Here is a 16,971-nt window from a genome sequence, read left to right as displayed (position 1 = left end):
CCTGTGTACCCCTCCCCAGGTGTTACTGGGCTACAACTCCCATTGTCTCTGACCATTAGGCATGCTGGTTGGGGCTGATGGGAGTCCAGATTTGGTTCCCCACCACTGACATGTACCAGGAACTCCATGCACAACTGCCTACATCCCAAATATTCTTTCCTGTTCTTCACTTATAGCTCTCACCCTGCTTTTCCCTGATTGGTGTGTGTAGATGTGCTGTACTGTGCACAACAATTTACACATGCAGATTCACACACACACAACCTGCTGAGATTTCAAAACGTGCGTTTGAAATTAATATGCACATGAAGCCACTCATCTGGAGTTTGTTTTTAATCAGAAGGATACAGACAGAAAACACAGTATCCCATAGCATTGAAAACCTGAGCACACCATTGTACCGGCATGAAAAAGCATAATACATTTTACAAGATGAGGTTTCGTATGTTCGAAAACCCTTAACATTTTGTTTGATTGCAATACTTGCCAAAGGCACTAGATGGTAGCATCTGCTTCTGTTTGAAAATGCAGAAACCTCAACCCTCTAAGAAAGCAGAATCAAATCTGATTCATTTTGTCAAGCAGATTATCAGGGAAACAGCTCAATAACTTTCCAATTACCTAACTATTTATGAAGAGTCATTTTTCACATTGCTAACCCTACAGGCAGCTTGGCTATCTTTCTGGTAACAATAGCTGTGCTTTGCTGCACTTCGACAAACTTTAAAAATAAAATGTACAAAGGACACCAGTAAAATGTTATTTCAGTTTTTTTGAGGAGAGGACAGCATTGGCATCTGGGTGCTGTTCTATCGATGTGACGTCAGAAGATGGCAGACAAAGATATTCCTTGCAAGTCTGGCCTCCCTAGAGCAGAGAAAGGAAAACTGCAGGTCACTAGGTGTTGTTGGACTACAATCCCCATCAGCCAGTGCAATCCATGATCGGGGATGATAGGGCTTTCATCCAACAATGTCCAGAGGGCCACAGGTTCCCTAACACTGCTTAGAGGATACTAAATCTTGTATGCAATTTCTGAGCATGTGCAGTAACAGCTTCCGTTAAAAAGAGCAGATCTGAACAACTGGAAATTGGATTGATTTGTCCAGGCATGATTGTATATCTCTAATCCTATCCAAATTCTCTCAGATTTAATGCTAATTGGGTAGTAATTCCTACTGGACTGCGGGACTTACTTCTGAATAAACACAAGCATGCTGCGAGTCCCACTTTCTTCACAAGCCTTTGCTCTGTGTAAGTTTGCCTAGGGTTACAGCCGTGTAGCATGGTCCCACACATGGGGTTTACGTCCAAGCAAATACTACTGAGTTCCATAGGATTTTACTTACTAGCGAGATTGGGACTGCAGAGGGTCTGATCAACTGCCCACTTACTGGGCCAGGAGCCACAGCAGAGGACGCAAATCCCAATGAAAACAGCAACTGGATTAAACATTTTGGGTTAACGCAAATTGTGCCAACAGCACAAGGATTCCTTCTTTTACAATGGAAAATCCTCTCCCGTGGGTCCTAAATCTCTTCTGGGTTTCCCCCAAAGCAGATTTTAACCAGCAATGGCAACAGTTGTTGCCAGTGTCCTTCTGGTCCTAATTTAATGTGCTGGTAGTGATGGCTTTCTAATCCCTAAATCGTTGCAACCAGGTTAGTTAAAGGACAACATACTTTCATATACTCCAGGCTGTAACTTGAAGACTGTTTGGAACTCCTGTTGAGATGCCCAACTAGTGACGGAAGTTAGGCGCGGGCTTAGAGTTTTGTTTTTCTGTCTGTGGTCCCACAATTGTGGAATATGATCCCATGGGCCACCACACCACATCTCTTTTGCCTTTATGACACCTGTTGAAGGCTTTCCTCTTTCAGCTAATTGTTTTATATCTAATTCTGCTGGTTTTGTCTAATTGCATTAGATATTTTCATCACTGTATTGCAAATTGCTTTGAGATGCCACAGAAGAAATGATTCATAAATGATATAAATGATTCATCACCTTCTATAATTCTATAGCAGGCTGCATCCCAGAATATCTTCAAATAGGCATTAAGAACTAAGGATTGAACCCAGCGTTTGACTTACTCAGAGTAGACTCCCAAGAAAGTAGGTATTCATTTGTGATCAGAGCCCTGCATTTTTCTGTTGTTGATTTCTGTAGAAAGGGAGGGCAGGGCATTGTTTCAATAAGAATCCAGGACAAATACAAATGGAAGCCTCAACTCACAGGGAGCCCTAACCTTTGATTCAGAATCAGTTGTGGACTGTCACTCATCTAACATTCAGTGTGATGCAGGATTGACTCTTAGGTAGAGGACGTCCACCCCGTTCTTTCAGACTAAACATGGTGGACCTTGGCTTTGCTGACAAGGGTGAAACTTGCATTAACTTCAAAGGGAATGCAAGCCCAGCAGAAATTCAGAGCCTGCCATGTGGATCGGAGAATAAGATTTTCATGTATGAACATGCTATGGCACAGAAAGACATATTATATGGAAGAGTGGCAGCAGCTGCTTCCTTAGGTTCAAGTCCATTCTTTCCCAACAATCTCTTATTTCCTTGATAGTAAGATTTTTTTTTATTTTTAAAAACAAGAATTAGTACTCCATACCAGAAATGAGTGAAGGAGAAATGGATCTGCAGAACCACTCTATTGACATTCCATTGGACTCTGTCCTCTCTTGCTCAGTTATCTAATAGCAGCCATTCCATCAAGCTGTGGCAAAGCGAGAGATGGGACATGAGTGAAATAAACATGGGAAAGCTCATTGTTTCTCCACTGAGCTATTGTAGTGTTTATACAGATTCAGTGCCACCCTGCCTGAAGTTCTGAAAGCATGATGGTCCCCTAGATGACTTGTCCATCAGATTAGGATGAATCCTGAGTCAAACTGGGTAACTTCATTGGTGTTGGGTGGATTTTATAGGCAGGATAGGATATATTTTACAATTTTTCTTTCCCATTACTCACATATGTGAGCAGAACGTTTAAACTTAGTTAGGAGAGTTTAAAACGCCATCTCCTACAGCATTGAAGTGGAAACTTTGGGACTAGGCTATGTAGTAGTGTTATTACAATTAATACAAGCTGTGGTAAGAGAATGATTTCTGAGGTAGGGGGAAGTAGAAAGGCTTAAACCCATTTTGTCTTTTTTCAGGTCAGAAAACTCAAGGGAAGTGACATCACACAGTGCCCTCTTTAGTCAGCTTGAACTCTCCACCCCTTCATATTCTTATTTAGCAAACATGCATTGTTAGATTTTGGCAGCAAAATATATACAATGAATGGATGACAGAGAGCTACATGGGATTTGTTGCATTTTACTAGATAGAAAGGGAGGAGGGTCAGGAGTTGGCACCAGACAGCTGTTTTACAGTGGCAGACATATGTCAGTCATCGCTGTGACAGAGAATTGTGTAAAACAGGGTGGGTGAGCATATGTCTTCTGTGACTGACTAATGTTGGATATGAGTGTGACTAATATTGAACATCACCCATAATTCTTTACAAATATTTCCTGACATAAAGAGGGGTTTTTTTCTGCAGGGAGGAAAGACGGTCAATCACTGGTGTTTCCCTAGAACTCTTGCCCAACTCACTTTCACATTAATGATGCTTAAATACAAGATGCTACAGAACCGTTTGTGTGTGATCAACTCTCGTTTGTATGGGAGGGGGACTTTTCCCTGTGTATTGACACAAGGGTGCATAAAATCACTGCAGGATTCTGTTCTGTTCTCTAAAGACATAATTATACTTTTTGACTTTGTGCATTTTAAAATTCCTCAGTTGAACTGGACATTGCAATCCCAAAGAGTTTTTGCAAATGCAAGCATCACAACTTCCTTTGTCGGCTTTGGTTTTTTCCTCTTCAAGGACAGGTAAACCACTTCTTTTCCCGTTGTTGTGATCATAATAAGAGTTTTTAAACAAAACATAATAAAAAGGCAATTGAATGTAACCTATCACGGCTTTAAGTATCAGAATTGGCAGAAGCTGGAACATCTGGAAGTCAAATATGAATCACCATAGATAGCTCTGTTGGTTCAGCATGAGCTTCTTAATCTCAGGGTCTGAGACCCACATAGGACAAAAGATTCCTGCATTGCAGGAGGTAGGACTAGATGACTCTCATGACCCCTTCCAAATCTATGATCCCATACCCACAATTCCTTAAGGGGCAGTGCCAACTGGATAATCCAGCAAAGTGGATCTCTAAAGCCTTTCCTCTACCTACAGACTACAGTTTGAGCCCCAAAGTTAGTCACATCCATTTTCTCCAAGTATGCATGAAAAGGAGTGGCCTGATCCAGTATATTCATGATCCAGAAGCCTTTCCCATTCGTTTCAATGAAAGGGGCTGATCTTTTTGAATGAAGACAGATCTCTCCACAGGCACACAAAACCTGTGTGTGAATTTGAGTACATACAGATCAGTGCCAATATTAATGATTGGACCAACACATACTACATTGTGCAAACCATCTGACATACCTCATCCTGGAGCTTCCATAACTACTGTACAATGGTACCTCGGGTTGCATACGCTTCAGGTTACATACGCTTCAGGTTACAGACTCCGCTAACCCAGAAATATTACCTCGGGTTAAGAACTTTGCTTCAGGGTGAGAACAGAAATCGTGCTCCGGCAGCGCGGCAGCAGCAGGAGGCCCCATTAGCTAAAGTGGTGCTTCAGGTTCAGAACAGTTTCAGGTTAAGAACGGACCTCTGGAACGAATTAAGTACTTAACCCGAGGTACCACTGTATCTGTCTGGCAAGTGCAGGATGTTCTGATTTCCCTGGCTACTTGGACTTACCTCTCTAATTTGTGCTGAATTCTGAAATTCCAAGTTTTAGCAATTTAGAAACATGATCATTTATGACGATGACAACAACAACAACAACATGGCAGTACCTGTCTTCCCCAACTTGATAGCACTCTCCAGCTGCCTTGAAGCCCAACTCCCATCAGCCCCAGCCCCAGTGCCGGATTACCAGAGTAGGCACTGGCCTATGGGCCCCATGCCTTTTAGGGGACCTGCAACAACGGGTTGAAATAATATTGATTTGATTGTGAAAGAAAATTACAATCAAGTTTTCTTAGTTCAATGTTATCCCACTAGAGCATGCACACAAGGGCCCCTCTAAGATTTTGACTGCCTAGGAGCCTCCACTGTGTTTGATCCAGCACTGCCCAGCCAGCATGGCCAATGGTCAGAAGCAAAGGGAGTTGCTGTCCTTCAGTATCTGAAAGGCCCCAACACAAGGAAGGTTGGTCTGTGCACATCTTTGGCACTTATAAGGTTGGCTCATGCAAAAAAGGTTGGTTCATGGAAAAACCCACACTATTTATTTAGGCTTGTGGTGGGAAAATCCCCCATTCCTGTACCAATGATGCAAACAGTTGTATTCCTTAAAAATTCAAAGCCAACACATAAGTGGTAAGTTACACGGAAGCAGAGTGAATATAATGATAAGGGGATTTAAAAAAAATATATCAAAAAATCTCTGTAATTTCCCAATAACTGATAAAAGTTGTTCCAGGACAAAAGATAAATACCGTAAATAAATCACATATTAACAATCTCAAGCTATCACAGCATTAGGGAAGTGTTCCTGTTAATAACCCCACTGTTATAATAATCAATGCAGCATTTACAAGGTATTTATAGAGTCCCAGTTGTGGTCCTCTTGTTAAGGAAGGGCGAGTCAAGGCCAACCCACCCATGAGGCAAGGTGAGGAGACCACCTCAGGTGGCTGGAGAACCACAGGGGTAGAAGATCCTGAGGTAAATATTTATCCCCCACCCTTGTTTCTGATGTAGATCTTCACTCACCCCGACTTCGCTGTGGGGAGGGTGATGCCAGACTGTTTTGGGCCAGCCCTGGGCGAGTCATCTGAGTCACATTTCACCATTATAATGAGAAATGGGGACTGGGGCAGTATGTTCTATGGCTTAGAGTTCGAAAAAGGCTCAGCCAATTGACTTGAAATTTGGCATTGTAGGAGAGGAAGGCTTGAGGGCAGTCTGTGCTGAATTAGGGATACAAAAGATTTTGATCAAGTTAAATGTTTGATGAGAGACTCTGGCACATTGACGGGTGCTGTGTGTTCTTCCATCGACTTTGCTGAGGTGGTTTTTCTGAAAACATTTCCCAGTTTGTCCTGTGTGTTTTAAGAAACAGGCCTCTAATTTGGGTCAAAGGGGAACGCTTAGTATAAGATTTTTACCCAGGAGTCGTGTAACAATGGTAGCCATATGAGACTCTTACTCTGCTGTGGCTATGCAACCATTTCTGGTTGTTGTTTGGAACCTTGCTATTGCTGGGCAGGATTCTCACAGACCAAGGCTTAGTTTGAAAGCTCAAGGGATTGGTTGGCACCTGGCACCTTTAAAGAAATGGCGATGTGACCACTCCTACAAATAAAAGCTCTGTGTGGACCCTGAGTATTTAACAACTACCGTTCATCCACTAATGCTCCCTTTTGGGAATAAGGTGCTCAGAAGGATGGTGGCAGGCCAGCTACAGATACTTTAAGAGGTTATTGTGGCTCTCCCTCTCTCTCATACTGTTTTTTAAAAATAAAAAATATAATATTGTTCTACTGTTTTTATGCTTGTATCGTGTTTTTATTATACTGTTTTACTGAGGGTTTTATATATATAGCTGTTTAGAAATCTGAATAAATAAATACACAAATTCCACACCGCTGCTCATGTAGGCTGAGAAAAGCTAGGTATTAAAGGAGATGGGGAGAAGAAACAAGGGATGGGTATAAATAGTTTGAGACATGGGCATAGCCGGGGGGGGCCCTAGGGGCAGCTGCCCCCCCTAAATCAATACAAATCTGATGTTCTGCCCCCCCCAACAAAAGTCTGTCCCTAACAAAGAAACTTGGCTACACCCATGGTTTGAGAAGTGTGGGGGGAGGGAAGGTAAAATATCTCAGAAGGTAAAATATCTCAGAAGTACACAGCAGCTGGACTTCTGATGGCCAGATTTTAAAGGAACAAGGAAGCATTCAGGAGAATGAAAGTGGGAAGAGTGTTTTAGGGGGCGATTGAGTAGCAGTGTGTGCTTTATCTGTTGAATTTCCCAAAGCTACTCACAAGAACTTCATTCTGTGACTCATGCCACAGAATGACTTAATCTGAAGACAGTTGCTACTTGTCAATGTGACCTCACTTGTACGCAGGGGCATTGCTTAACAGACTTTGTGCTCGGGCCCATGACACAATTTACCTCCAGACAAATTAAGACAACTAATGGCTGGGGTCTCATCAGGACTGTACTTTACAGAGCACGTAGCCACTCTGTTAGTAAAGAAAAAAATGGTTTGAAAAGAGGAGAAGGAGCAAGAGATACGTGGCGGTGCAAAAGACCCAGAGCCATTTCTGCCCTGGATGGATTTAACATTATGTTGGTATGCCCAGGGCAAGTGTTCAGTTGCTGGTGGGACATAAACAAAGAGCACAATAACCTAATTTCTTGGGACAAGGAGTTCCACAAATGAGGTGCCTGTACACTATCACTGACTAACACTGTATGTTTACCCATGTTTTGATCACTTGCCGCAGGGGGCCATTGGAGGGATTGGAATCTGGAGTGTCAGAAAGGCAGGCAGGGAAAGTATTGAGCATCAATTTCCCAAGTGTCTTTATCCTTATTGCTAAACCTTACTGAACAGCCACTTCTTCCAGTTGCCCCCCAAGTCAATCAAAAGCAATACAAATCTGAGGTTCTGCCACCCCCTACCAAAAGCCTGCCCCCCTAACAAAAATCCTGGCTATGCCCATGTCCTGGCCCTCCTCATTTAGCAAGATAAACACTTAGGTGGAAAATAAAAAGGGGGATGGATTAGGGAACTATAACCCACGCAAGAGTTTACAATGCCATAGACAAAGAGTATTCTCCTAAGCAAGGAGGCAAAAACTAACTGCATACTGTATCTGAAAATTATGAGTCACGAATCACATGAATTTTGTGCAGCTAACCCCATGATTTTGGAATAGACCATAACCAGCATATCTTCACAAATTGGCAGCTATACTATGCTTATAGGTCAATTTCTAAAGACAGGGTTAGTGAGTTGGTCTAAAAGTCTTCCCCTCTCAAGATAAATTCCTTCACCTTAAAATCCCAGATATGGGGGTGTGGGTGTGGGTGTTGTGTGTGCCTGCAGATTGGCTGTATGTAGTGGTCAGGGAACGGAATTCTGCACATGCTCAGAGGCTCATATATGTCCCGGGGATGAGCTCTATGAAAAACAGGGTTGAGTCCTACTAAACCCGATATTCTCGCAAATTCTGTTTCACTCTTAAGGCTTCGAAGAGTGTTATCTGCAGGAGCCCACTAAGAATTAAATCCCACGCTCCGTCCAGGATATACCAAAAGGCAGCGGAAGTTTTCAAAGCAAACTTTTCCAGCTTTGCTTCCAAGCAAAGACTGGGAGTGGGGAGGGCGAGGGCGGGAGGAGAGAGAGGAAGAGAGGGCATCGTCAGAGAGAAACTCAACCTTAGCAAGATTTGCGTCCTCACTGAGCTCAGCAGGCTTGTTTTGAACGCAAGGGGCGCTAGGGGCATATAGAGGATTTTCTTTTCGGGGGGGGGTTAATTATCATATGTATATGTCAGTTTCAGGAAGGGGGTTGTACTTGGATAGCCCGTAGCAACCTTTAAAAAAAGAGGGGAAAGAGAGAGGAGTGGAAAAGGATCAGAGGAATTAAAAGTGCAGAAGTAACCCCGTCGGATCACACAAGCTCAGCCGGAGCCTGACTTTCGACGCGGCCGGGTGTGCAAGTTGCTTGTCTCTCTCTCCCCATTCATTGGCAAGGGACTGGCCGAGTTGCAAGCTCCGCTCCTGCCGCCAGCCGGGATTGGTTGGATTCCCGATCACGCTGCGCCAAACTTTCCCAACTTTTAAAAAACTTTCGCTTCCCTCCGTGTTGTGCTCTTTTTGCATGGTCTTCGCAGCCGACGAGGGAGCTGCTACTCGCGCGCTTTCTGCTGCCTGAGAAGAGGAGGAGGAGGAAAACTTCCCCGCGGACCCCGAAGGGCCCTGGCCGAGGCAGCCACAAGGACAAAAGTCTGCAGCCGCCTGCAAAACCCCTTCCTCCTGCTCGCTCTTCCGACGTGAGCAGGCAGCGAGCAGCCCCAGCCTCGGCGCCCGGATTCCCCTGCTGCTCCCGGCCCAGCGCGACCCCCGAGCGGCGAGAAGGAGACGCAGCTGGGAAAGGCTATTCCCCTGCTTGCCATGCAGAACTACAAGTACGACAAGGCGATGGCTCCCGAGAGCAAGAACGGCGGCAGCCCTGCCTTGAATAACAACCCCAGCAAAAGCCCCAGCAAGAAAGCTTTGCTCATTTGCCTCGACCTCTTCTGCCTCTTCATGGGTGAGATTTAAAACTTGAGCGACTCTCTCTCCCCCCCTCTCCCCCATCTTAATTCACTTTTTTCGGATTTTATAAGAAGCCGTTCCAGAGGGTTGCACAACTATTTTTTCCCCCTCCTTCCAGCAGTCTCTCTGCTAAAACTAACCAGTCTCCTATTCTTCTTTCCACTCTTCGTCTTTACTCTTTTGGTTGCTCACTTTTGCTCTCTCCTTTCTTGCTTTTTAAAGAAACCAAAACACCACAAAACTTTGTGACTGGGACATAACAAATCTTCTGGAGCCGCTCTCTGCTTTGCAAGAAGACAGTTCTTCGGAATAGATTCCTCTCCTCTCCCCATCTTGCATCCTGCAAGCTTTTTTTTTCTCCTTTCCCCTGACCTTTTCTGCTTTCATGATGGGTTATGATGCCAAAGGATAAAAATGTGGGAGGAAAAAGCAAGCAGAAACAAAGCAAAGCGCTCCACTGTGTTGCAAAAGAGCTCTTAAGTAGCAATATATACCGTACTGTGTGTACAAAATGCACTAGCTAGGGCAGCCGGGCGTTGTTGATGCCAAGAAGTTTCTTTGGGTTTTTTTAAGGGCTTCATTTTACTCTAGGAAAGCACCCAGCGAAACCACAGAAACGTATGGAAACCCAGAGCAGCCCTGGTGCCCGTCCAAATAAAATGGATGTCCCAGCAAATGAGCTGAGCCTCATATGTAAACAAAGCATCTCCCATCCCAGCTGGCCCCTGAGGAGCAGCCAGGGAAACAAGGCATGCTTTTCACTTGGCTGCTCCTGGTTAAAGAATAGGCTTCAAAGGTGCCCTCCAAAGGATTTTCTGTAGTGGGAAAGGGAGCGAGGGAGTGTTTTGTGTGCCTTTCAAAAGAAAAAGGAGAAAGGAACTGCAATGATCTCAAGAAAAGACCCAGTTAGCAGCAGTTGTGCTGAAGCTGATTTTGCTCTCAAACCAGTTTGTGGCTGAAAGGTCCCCAGTTTTCCCAGGGAAGGGGTAAAAATGTAGCTTGCAGAAAAGAGAGGAGAGGTGAAGTTTGGCTGTGCTGTTTGGTACACACACACACAGAGGAACACACACCTGTGACCTGTCAGTGTTAAGAGTGGAAAGCATGTGCTGCAGTACTTGATCTGCTTTGAATTCTACCTTGTGGAGTTCCAGGGAAGTGTGTCTTGGTTAAAACGGGGGCACTCCTTAAAACGAGGGTTCCTGTAGTTGTCTGAAAGGGTATAGGAAACAAAGAAAGAACAAACTTTTCCTCTCTGTTAGGGCTCTTGTTTCTTTAACCCAACAGGAAAGCCAGCAGCGCTAGCTCTCCATGCCTGGAAAGGCTTCACCTTTGACATTTCTGTCTACCATTCAGCTGTTAATGGCACAGAAACCCTGCCTGAGGAAATGTTAAAAGGTGACAATCCTAGCATGTAGCTATGGTGTCTTAGCTAGCTTATGGTGGCTTTCATGCCACCATTCTTGATCGGAGGCATAGAGTATTCCAAAAAGGTGGGAAGTGTGCAGAAGCTTGGGCTGAGACACTCAGGTGGATCAACCAACCTGGTGCCCTTCAGATGTTTGGGACAGCATTTTAACAGGCTGTGCTGGCTGGTGCTGATGGGAATTGTAGTGCAAAGGGCGTGTTAAAGGATGTCTGGATATCCTATCTGTTCCTGACAAATATCTGTCTGCTTTAGGAACAGGGCAGAAAGATGCTCTCTATCTGAAAAGATTGTTCCTTTCTTCAGACTGTCAGTGCTCCAAAGAACTTTACAAAACAAACAGTGCTGTTGTCATATGGTGCCCATTTTCTCTTGATAGTGAAGATACAGTGCTGAATTGCCCCTTTAAACAGATTGCCATTGGGAAAAGTAAAAATGCATGTCTCAAACTTCTTACTCTAAGTAAGCTTGGAGACACTGAAAGGATTACTCCCTTTTGAAGTTCTCTGAGTGTCCTGGCTCCAGTGATTTATTATGCTTGAGGGGTTGTGGTGTTTAGAGAAAGAACAAAATAAGGATGTCTGTTCACCTGACTGAATCCAGATCAGGGCCATTTCACATTCAAGACAAAGGTTTTCTAATGAGTGACTTTACGTGTTTTCAAAGTCTTCCTCCTGCTTCAAATGTTTAGGTACCCTTAAAAATGCAACATGAGAAGCAACATAGCCATTGGCATTAAGAGACTGTGGAAGGGAATCCCAGCTGGTACAGAATGGAATGAGACACTGTAGTTTACACTAGTAGCACCTGGCTTGGTTGGGATCTGTAATAATGCTGACTGCTGTCCAATCTGCACAATTTGATGTGTCTATAATAACAGTGCGTGTTAAGAGCAATTAAATCCCAAGAGCTGAAGAGCTCTGCTATAGAAGAACTTCAGTGTAAGTGGAATATTGGCGTGTTCCCCATCACTTGAGATGCTACGTAGGTGTAAGGCTTTGTTTTGGGAAAAGAGAATCTTCTCTCACTGCTCTCTTATGTATCGTTTGATGAACATTTAGTGAACCAGCATCTTTAAAAGATCTTTATGTCTGCTGCTCATTTCTCTTGAGTAGAAATCCATTGTGTTTGGTGAACCAATCAATAACCACTCTGTATCACTTAAGAAATTCTAAGAGTTTTTGACTGTAGAAATCTTCTTGATGGGTTCACGGTCATACTATTTCAGTTCACGTTAGTTGGTGTTTTGTCATTAACTCTAAAAGATGCAATATGAAGAGGGGTTGTGCTCAATGAACATTTTTTAACACAAAAAAATTTTCTCCTCTGTCATCATAATGACCTGTTTATAGGGCAAAGTGAAAAAAGGAAAAGGGATATATCTGTAAACAGAGTCTAGGGGGCACTGTGGTGTAGTGGATGGCGTGTAATTCACCAAGGCAATTCATGATGGTACATTGAGTCAAGGACTTGAGTTCCAATCCTTAGCATTATTTATTGGGAGAGTAACCTTTGTGTGCTGTACCAGCTATGCATTGTAAACAACAATGCTTATTAATTTTTGAAGCATTAAAAATGAGGAAGCAGTATTGTGGTAACAGCAGAGGGGGTGAATCACAGTTATAGGAAAAAGTGCGTAAGAAACAGTGAGCTGAGTTTGATAGCTGGATTACATCACTTATAGTCCAGGGACAACTCTGAAAGATATAACGGCTCTTGGGCCACTCTACTGTATGAAATATGGACATAGATGGTGCATCTTTGTACAGATATGTTACAATGAGATGACTATGGAGTGGCACCTTAGTGGCTAATTAGTTTATGGGATACAAGCATTTATAGATAATACTTACTTGGATGTCTGAAGTTCACTGAGAAAATGCTAGGTAGGTAAAACTCACAAGGATCAATTTAACCAGGTGAGAGCTAACAACAATAACACATCTCTTGACTACTAGAGCTCTCCATGTATCTACTCTTGAATATATTTAGTGCTTCAGTAATCATATGTATTGCCATGAAAGCTTATGCCATAATCAATTTCTTAAAAAGAGTTGGGATCTTCTGGAAAACAAGAAAAAGATAAAAACAAGATACCACAAGACTATGGTTTTTGAAGGCAGCTACCCCTCTGGAAAGACATTAAGCTTATGACAAATTTCACAAAGTGACATTTTATGCACACTTGCTTGGAAGTAATGAATTCTGGGAGCTTTACTTATGACTGAACCCAAATAGGATCAGGCTGTGAGTTTTAACACTGTGAAAATTGTGTCTTCTCCTGTGCTTCCAATGAGGCACTTGCCTCAGTTGTTAAGCCAATGCACCATATCTTGTCATTCTGCCCCTGTTGTAACATTGTATGAACGTCTAGCAGGGTCCAGTATTGGAAGAAAGCTACAGGACTGCAAACAACTTTTTCTATGAATGGTTTACATGCTGAAGAATCTTTCAGTTACACTAATGTTACAAAATGAATGGATTTCCAAGAAAGAAAAGAAGAGCACAACAGCATGTGACTTTAATTATCCAGATACCACAGCCTTTTAACACTGATTGTTTCTGCTTACAGCACATTTTTCTTCATACTGTCAGTTTGGTTTAATTTTTGCAGTTTATCGTTCATCTGTTCTCTATTATCAGGCACAAATATATTAGGCAGAGAGAGAGAATAATAGCTTTTTGCTTTATAATCCCACATGAATATGGACCTGCGGAAAAAGTTTCATCCTCTAGTGTCTGGAGGAAATGAACTATTTGATATGTACAGCATAAAAGTGATTAGTAGAAACATAGGATCCTTTATCCTAAGAACATAGGAGGAGTCCTACAAAAGCAGACCAATGGCATATCTATTCCAGAATTCTGTTCCCACAGTGGCCAACCAGATGCCGGTGGGAAACCCTTGAGGAACTTGTATTTGGTATCATATGGCCTCTTATACTGGAATTAAAAGCCTTATCATGCATGAAATTGTCTAATTTGCTTTTAGATCTTTCCAAATTGGTGGCCATCGCTACATGCTGTGGTAGTGAATTCCTTAGTTCAATTAAGGTGCTACGCGAAAAAGTACCCCTTTATCTCCCTGCCCCATCTTTTCTCCAAGATAAAAGCCCCAAAAGTTGTAGCCTTCAGCCCCTTTGGTTACCCCTTTCTGCATCTTTTCCAGCTCCTTTTTTGAGGTGTGAAGAGAGCATGCAAGGGATCAGATTGCATGACTTAACTCTATTTATCCCTGCCTAGGGATAGCATTGTCAGCTTTCCAGGAGTGCACAGATCATAGCATTGTAGAGTCGGAAGGGACCACGAGGGTCTTCTGTTCCAACCTCCTGCAATGCAGCAATCTTTTGCCCAATATATAGGGCTTGAACCCACAACATTGAGATGAAGAATCTATTGCTCTACCGTGGTGTTTCCCAAACTTGGGTCTCCAGCTGTTGTTGGACTACATCACCCCTAGCTAGCAAGACCCGTGGTCAGGCAAGATGGGAACTGTAGTCCAAAAACAGCTAGAGACCCAAGTTTGGGAAACACTGCTGTGCCAAATGAGTTATCCCAGCTGCCATCAATATGGTGTGGGGAACCAGGTGTGAGAACCTGCTAGCAGATATTCACAGCTCTGTAGCCAGTGCCTTGTGGTCCCTGCCCCCACTTCAATTGTTCACTGTGCTATAACAGTGGCTGTAGGCCTGGACATATCAAACAACAGCTTCAGAGTGCTAGTGATACATGTGCACATATGAGAAGAACAAGGGAATTTACCACCTGCCCTACGTTTAACTATGCCATTAGCACCTAACACAGGCAACTGCATATCTTCCGAGAGATGCACGTGCTGTTCTTGCATTGGGAGACTGCCAGCACTCTTTCACACATTGACAATCCCAGGATGTGCAGAATGTATGCCACTTTGCTTTCAGGAATATTTCTAAGAGCATTTAGCCAAGCATGTAGAAGCTCCCTTCAGACCTCTGCACTCAGCACAGGAAGATGGATGGACTAGGTGCCCCTAGCGCACCTGGAGACATTGGGGGTTAGGCCAGTGTGCACATTCCCATTCCTCTCCCTAGTTTGAGCTCTCCATTCCTTTTGAACACTTGAATAAGACTCAACTCATTCAGTCATCCAGATATGTGTAGCAAGTGCACTACAATTACATAGTGTACTATCAGTGATGGGAATGAATGAGCTTCTTAAATACCTGCTGTGTGGCAAAATTATTCTGTTCTTCAGACTTTATTTTTTTTTTTTTAATAAATTTTTATTGGTTTTACAGCATTTTTAAGAAAAACAAACAAACAAAAAACAAAACAAACATACAAAATAATTTCAAAGATATTTTCATAAACCTCTTTTCTTGGACTTCCCCATACCCCCCCTCTCTGCATCCCAGTGTCCATATTTGAACTAGCAACTCCCAGTTGTTACTTTCTAATCTCTGTCGTCATAGTCCTCCTTTATTATCTAACCTTACATCCCTGTACCCTGTTACTTCTAGCAACCACAACATTTTAACATTCGTTGAGTTTATAGTAGTCCTTAAGGTAGCTTTTAAATTTTTTCCATTCTTCTTCCACCATCTCTTTGCGTTGGTCACGGATTCTGCCTGTCATCTCAGCCAGTGTCATATAGTCCATCACTTTCATCTGCCATTCTTCCAGAGTAGGTAAATCTTGTGTCTTCCAATACTTTGCGATGAGTATTCTTGCTGCTGTTGTGGCATACATAAAGAAATTTCTATCTTTCTTTGTCACCAATTGGCCGACAATGCCCAAGAGAAAGGCCTCTGGTTTTTTAGAAAATGTACATTTAAGTACCTTTTTCATTTCATTATAGATCATTTCCCAGAAGGCCTTTATCTTCGGGCATGTCCACCAAAGGTGATAAAAAGTACCTTCAGTCTCTTTACATTTCCAACATTTATTATCGGGCAAATGGTAGATTTTTGCCAGCTTGACTGGGGTCATGTACCACCTGTATACCATTTTCATAATGTTTTCCTTTAAGGCATTACATGCCGTAAATTTGATACCGGTGTTCCATAACCATTCCCAGTCATCTGACATAATGTTGTGTCCAACATCCTGCGCCCACTTAATCATGGCAGATTTAACTGTTTCATCCTGTGTGTTCCATTTCAACAGCAAGTTATACATTCTAGATAAATTCTTAGTATTGGGTTCTAGCAATTCGGTCTCTAGTTTTGATTTCTCCACTTGGAAACCGATTTTCCTATCCTGTTTAAAGAATTCCATTATTTGGCGATATTGAAACCAATTTTCTACTTTGTGCTTCAATTTCTCCTGACTTTGTAGTTTAAACTTGTCTCCATCCTGTTCTAAAATTTCCCAATACTTCGGCCATCCGACCTCCATATTGAGTTTCTTCACTGCTTTAGCCTCCACTGGTGACACCCATCTAGGGGTTTTATTTTCCAATAAATCTTTGTATCTTATCCAAACATTAATTAATGCTTTTCTAACAATGTGATTTTTAAAGGTACTGTTAACCTTGTCATACCAAAGATATGCATGCCAACCAAAAGCATTATTGAAGCCTTCCAGATCCAAGATGTCCGTGTTCTCGAGGAGCATCCATTCTTTCAGCCAGCAAAACGCTGCTGCCTCATAGTACAATTTTAGGTCCGGCAGGGCAAAACCCCCTCTTTCTTTAGCGTCAGTCAGTATTTTGAATTTAATTCGGGGCTTTTTGCCCTGCCAGACAAATTTCGAAATGTCTTTGTGCCACCTCTTAAAACATTCCATCTTGTCAAGAATCTGCAAGGTCTGAAACAAAAATAACATTCTAGGCAATACATTCATTTTAATTACTGCAATTCGGCCTAACATTGACAATTTCAGATTTGACCATATTTCTAGATCTTTTTTAATCTCTGACCAACATTTTTCATAATTGTCCTTATACAAATTAACATTCTTAGGTGTTAAATAAACCCCTAGGTATTTGACTTTCTTAACCACTGTCAAACCTGTTTCCTCCTGAAATTTCTCCTTTTCCATATCTGTTAGGTTTTTCCCTAAGACTTTAGTTTTTTGCTTATTCAACTTAAATCCAGCCACCTGGCCAAATTGTTGAATTATTTCTAAAACCCTTTTCGTACTAGTGTTTGGCTCTTGCA

General features: G+C 42.6%; 1 protein-coding gene across 1 annotated transcript in view; it reads left to right on the top strand.

The window, feature by feature from the left end:
• Window positions 1–8,707: 8,707 nt before the first annotated feature.
• Window positions 8,708–16,971, top strand: part of PLPP3 (phospholipid phosphatase 3) — a 77,545-nt gene continuing 69,281 nt past the window's right edge. The window contains exon 1 of the mRNA XM_081196896.1: window positions 8,708–9,404. Within this exon, the coding sequence (XP_081053022.1) occupies window positions 9,266–9,404 (139 nt within the window). The 5' untranslated portion in view covers window positions 8,708–9,265. The remainder of the gene's footprint in view (window positions 9,405–16,971) is intronic.

This window comes from Podarcis bocagei, assembly GCF_964188305.1.
Source record: "Podarcis bocagei genome assembly, chromosome: 5".
Lineage (NCBI taxonomy): Eukaryota > Metazoa > Chordata > Lepidosauria > Squamata > Lacertidae > Podarcis > Podarcis bocagei.
This window is presented reverse-complemented; position numbering and strand designations above follow the sequence as displayed.